Here is a 5439-nt window from a genome sequence, read left to right as displayed (position 1 = left end):
TCAAAAAAACTATGCCCAAATAGAGCCATGGAGGAGGGAAGTCAGGCTATGTAAGCACAGTAATCTACCACAGCCTTTGTCTGCTTCCTATTAGACACTTTTCAGTAACTACAAGCTCTGAACTTCAGCAGCTTTCATTACAGGCTGAGTGCAAACATCTTTCAAAATCTCTGTTATCTGAGTTCTCTTGTCAGCATTTGCATCATGCCTATCACCAGAGCATCTAAATGCCACTCCGGTGAATCAGGTATCTTTTTTTTTTTTAAACTTGTAAATTTTTTATTAGGGAACTACTAATCTCTAAATATTTAAAGATTTGTTTGTTTCTGACACATTGAATTCATTGACTATTAATATGAAACCTCCCACAAAGATGCCAAAGAAGCTACAGATGTAGCACCTCCAGCTGTGATTTCATCACATTTCAGAAACCAAGGCCTCAATCCTAGGAACACTTATGCAGAAGCTTATTTTGACCATTGTGACTAACCCAGTGGGGACCACAAGCAATAGCAATGAGTCTGATTGCAGCAAGAAAGCAAATTACATTTGTGTCCCAAGGATCAGCTCGTCCTAGTTTGGATTGGGTTTGTATTTGGATGGAAGAATGTTTAGTTAGCCAAGAGCTACAAAAAGAAAGATGAAATTAGAGGAAGATATTGGTAGTTCGTTATTTGGTCCTTCTTTCTCTGACAAAACTCAGTGCAGAACCTGCGCAAAAGGATGATCTTTTGCTCAAAGACAAGGTTTGGGAGTCAGGTGAAATGGGTTAGTTTACAGATGCATCACAGACATCCTCTTTGACTCTTGACAAGCCACTCAAGTTCTCTGTGCCTTCTCTTCCCCAGTAGTAAATAGTAAAGTAAGGGGTAATAACATATACCTGTGCTACAAGAATCTTGGGATGATCCATTTAATTAAATTCCTAAACTGTTTTTAGATCTTGCCATGGAAGTCGAAAGAATGGAAAGCTCTTGTTATTCAGGTTCATTTATTATTAATGAACCGGTGCCATGGATAAGATATAAAACCAAAACATACACCTGTTAAATGCCCAATGGTATTTTTCATAATTAATCCCAATGTTCAAGTCAAACTCCATATTGGTTGAGTACATGCTGCCTCCCTAAATTAATTTGTTCATTAATTATAAAAGAAACCCAGAATCAGTATCCTATTGCATTAAGGAGCTAACTTAAAAGGAGTCCAGAAAAGGACACTTTTTTCCCCACAAGAATTTAAAAAGATCTTCACTTGTTGTGAATCTGGATTAGAATTGTTTTCCTTTTAATTCATTCAATGCTTTGTTTGTTTGTGGTCTTTGTCTGAACCATTTAATTTGCTTCTACTAGAGTTCATGTCTGTCTTCCTCTCAAAACTAAACCGTGCTTTTCCATTGTTTCTTCTATGGAAGACTCCCCAAACTATTAGTCTTATTACCTGTCTTCAAACCACTTCTACTTACTTTTTCAAATGAAGTATCTAGATCTGGACACAATGCTGACGATGATGGCGCACTGTTAATTTGAATGTTTCCTGTATTATTCTTTATCCTTTTCTTACTGCAGCCTACATCTTGTTTGCCTAACTGCTGCTGAACACAGAATAGGTGTTTTCACCGAGCTGGTAAGAGTGATGCATAGGTCTTTTATTTTTTTTTCCTGAGCAGTTGCAGTTAATTTTGTACTCAGCAACGTGTAGAGAGTCAAATTGTTGCTTCCTGCGTGCCCTTGCCTACACTGAACCACTTCTGTCAACGTGTTGCCCGATCCCTTGGCTCGTTGAGGGCTTTTGGAGTTTGCGCGCCCTTTGGCGTGACCTGCAGATTTTGCCCCGAGGCAGGCTGCTCAGGGGCCTCGGTGACCCCCCGCACACAAGGACGGAGGCAGCTCTCACTCATGGGAACGAACCTGACGTTTTCATTCACGCTGCTGGAGGGAAGCAGGACTCGGGCGGTTTACACCAGCACTGGGGCAGGCCCAGAGCAGGGGCAAGCGGGACCAGGCTCATCCTTCCCTCCAGAGCCAGATGGTGAGCCCTGACCGGGTTGTCCCACACGGGGCGCGGCTGTCCCGCCAAGCTGGCCTGGGCACCTGCCAAGGGCGTCTGGGCCTGTCCCTTCCCTGGTCTCCTCTAGTGCTGCGCTTTGTTATGCAGCATTTCACGACCACCAGTGCTGGCCTGGGGCTGGTTGGGGCAGAGCTCTGAGCAGGAGGGACCCTGGCCCTTGCGGGTCACTCCCCCCCGGCTCTGCAATACGCCTTCCTATGTCCCGGGGGAAAAGGTCTGTGGGGAGACCCAGGGCACATGCGCACAGGGGCGCCAGGCCCCACTGCTCCATAGAGCACTCACGTGCCACATCCCGGACCAGTCCTCCAGAGCAGTAGAGCGTCTCAGCGAGATAGAGCGGGCAGCTGTTTGGGCCGCACTAGCTGACGCCTTCCCGTCTCTGTGGCGGCTGCTTCCGGCGCCGCGCGGCATGGTGGGAGTGCGGTGGTCGGGAGCCGGGATGGTGGGCGAGGAGGCGGACGAGGCCGAGGGCCTCGACTGCTTCCGCGCCTACTCGGAGAACGAGAAGCACTGGCAAGCCCGGCGCGCCTTCCTACTGCGCCACCTGCCTGCCGACGGCACGCCCGCCGCTGCGCGCCTCGACCAGCTCCTCGCGCTCTCCATGGTCTGGGCCAACCACGTCTTCCTCGGCTGCAGGTGCGCCCCATGAGGGGCGGTGCCGCCCCTCCCCACCGCCTGCAGGTGTGCCCCGCCCCTCCCTGCCCCCTGCAGGTGTGCCCCCCGCAGGTGTGGCCCCACCCCCTCCCCACCTGCAGGTGCAGCGCAAGGCCCCATGCAGCTGGCCGCTCCTCACAGGCCCCTTCTTTTCCTGGTGCAGCTACAGCAGGGACCTCCTGGACAAGGTGACAGACATGGCTGAGGGGATCACGGTGGAAGACACCCCCCGGTTCACCACCAGGGACGAGCTGATGAGGAAGGTAAGGGTGGGCTGGGACCCCTGGCTCGGAGGCATGCACTGCGGGGCGCACAGCCCTGAAGGAGCATTGCCGCCTGGTCTGAAAAGCACAGCTCTCTCCTTGCACAGCGTGGTTGTGCTGCGCTAGGGATCAGGCAGCGCTTGGGTTACAGGATTTGTTTCTGAGTCTTAGCTGTTCAGCTTCCTCCATGCCAGCTCTGAAGCAGCCAGCTCCCTTTGCCTTCAGGGATTGCTCATCTGTTTGTGGTTCAGTACCATTGCAGGATGAGAGCCTTACTCTCTCTGAATGGGGTACAGGTGAGGTGAAAGGCTGGTAAATCACCTTCCCAACCAAATTGCCTTAAGTGAAGGTGTTGCTGCAGTTGGGTAACTAAGGTCAAAAACAAACCTAAAGACCTTGCGCTGTAGAGATGTGATGCCAAGTTTGAAGTCATGCTTTCTGAAGTGTTTGAACTTGCTGCTATCAACATGTGGCTCAAGTTTGTTTGGCTTTGCTTTGTTTCCTGTTTTTAATGATTAGTGTAGTTATTTAAGTGTTAAGTTGTGGTTTTCTTTGTTCTTCCTGACAAGAAGAAAAATCATGTTAACACAGTGCCTAATAGGAAAAGTGACTTGAAATCGCTGCTCTTTTAGTTGAACTTTTGAAGGTGTTAAGTAAATATACTGCTGTCCTTCATGTCTACTTGGGAATTGCATTTTTGGGGTGGAGGGAGTACAGATAAGTTAAACTTCTCTGAAATGACTTTGGCTTGCCAAACTGAAAACATTTGGCTTCATGTCTCTCAAATTTGATTTTGAACTGTAATTTAAAATTTGGATCAGGGTGAAGTAGATGATTCAGATCCATTTGCTTGCAGAATCAATTGAAATGCCAAGACCACAATCTGTGTGAGAGTTTTTTCACCCCTGTTATTTACTGAGGATAAAATAAAGCCACACCTTGAGCGCTTACTGTACTGCAAATTGTGCTAGGAAACGATGGAGTTAATTGCTTATAATCTTTGTAGTGTTTCAAGTTAAGGAAATCCTTCAGTACTACTGTAGGTCAAAATCAGAGCGAGTTCTTCACACACTGTTTAAAAGTTGTCTAATCCAGCATCTAAATTTATATTTGGTGCCAAGAAAAACTGATTTTTTTTTCATTCTCTTTCTACTGGCAGTCACACTTCTACAGTCTGCATGTTGAATTCAGAAATCTGTCAGGTTCACGATTACATTTCTTACCACTACGGCTTAGCTGGAGTATTGCTTCGTAAATGTAAATGAAGAAAATAGGATAAACATTCTGAGTGATTTTTCTGGTGGCTATTTTAGTACTAAGGTTTTACTTTTAAGTGTCTAAGTTGCGTCTACTGACAACAATCGAGTACACCTCCTGAATAGCTAGAAGTAGGCTCTAGCTATCAAAAGAGAATTAGCAGTATTGTACAAATTTTTCTGTTGCAGGGTACCACATACTCATTTAATCTTTCTTCATGGTGTCTAAGTGAAGTAAAATTCTGAGGATCATTTGCTTCGCTGCCAATGAGCACTTCTGTGTCGCAAGCACTTAACTTGTTTTCATTGTTTCTCTTTATTTTTAGCATCAACATTAGTGCATGGGAGAAGAAGTTTCAAATTTCCATCATGACACAGGATCGGTTTAAAGGAGGATCCAGTTTTAACTGAACATACTGTTTCTAAAAGGACTCTCAATATGATGGACATTGGAGAAAGGACTGCTTCTGATTTTTTTTGTCTTTTTTAAACTCCCAAACCAGCTTATGGTAGATGTCCATGATCAAAACTTTTAAAACTCAGAAAATTGGGTTTTTAAACAGGTTAACAATCTCAGATCTGGAGATCAAAGAAAACAGTATGCAGGGATCTGTTTTTTCCTTTCACATAAACACATGGATCTATACAAACTCCCAGAAAAGGCCCATGCACGTGAGATGGGGAACTGTGGTGTGTCCTCTGTCTTTTGGGTACAAGTCTGTATGATGCCTAGCAAGTCTGATTTAGGTTGATCGGTCCTGGGGAGTATTGACTGTCATAGCACGCATCCCCAACCAGACAAATGGAGGTCTCACTCTTCACCCTCTTTGAGAGGTTTTAGTATTGTTTAGAGCATTGACTAACACTGCTTCTATACTGTCTTTATTCTGTGTGATGGGGGAGGGCATGTTGTACAACAAGGTTGCTAGAACACTGCTGCTTTTCTTCTACAGGCACCTAATACCCATTTCTCAACTAGTATGCCTGCAGCACTACTGTATTCTCCTGGTTTTGTTCCAATGCCTCTTAAATCACTAGAATGGTATTTGGATTACTGTGTAATTTAATCAATGTGATTTTTTTTTAAGCAATGAAATTGCTATTTTTTATGAAAAAGAGAATTCCTTGTCTTGCACTCTTATTCTGTCAGGTCTGATCCACAGCCCGCTGAAACCCAAGGTTCCAAAGTGTTTCTA

The 5439-nt window shown here is 45.5% G+C and overlaps 1 protein-coding gene across 1 annotated transcript; it reads left to right on the top strand.

The window, feature by feature from the left end:
- The first annotated feature begins 2459 nt into the window (after positions 1 to 2459).
- CDKN2AIPNL (CDKN2A interacting protein N-terminal like) lies at positions 2460 to 4841 on the top strand. The gene is made up of 3 exons (XM_019535087.1): positions 2460 to 2706; positions 2888 to 2987; positions 4570 to 4841. The coding sequence occupies exons 1-3, from the start codon at positions 2480 to 2482 to the stop codon at positions 4579 to 4581; spliced, it is 339 nt and encodes a 112-aa protein (XP_019390632.1). The 5' UTR covers positions 2460 to 2479; the 3' UTR covers positions 4582 to 4841.
- The last annotated feature ends 598 nt before the right edge of the window (positions 4842 to 5439 follow it).

The sequence above is a fragment of the Crocodylus porosus genome, unplaced genomic scaffold (genome assembly GCF_001723895.1).
Source record: "Crocodylus porosus isolate Cpor-Errol unplaced genomic scaffold, CroPor_comp1, whole genome shotgun sequence".
In the NCBI taxonomy this organism is placed as follows: domain Eukaryota; kingdom Metazoa; phylum Chordata; order Crocodylia; family Crocodylidae; genus Crocodylus; species Crocodylus porosus.
Note: the sequence above shows the minus strand (reverse complement) of the source record. Positions and strands in the feature narration are given on the sequence as shown.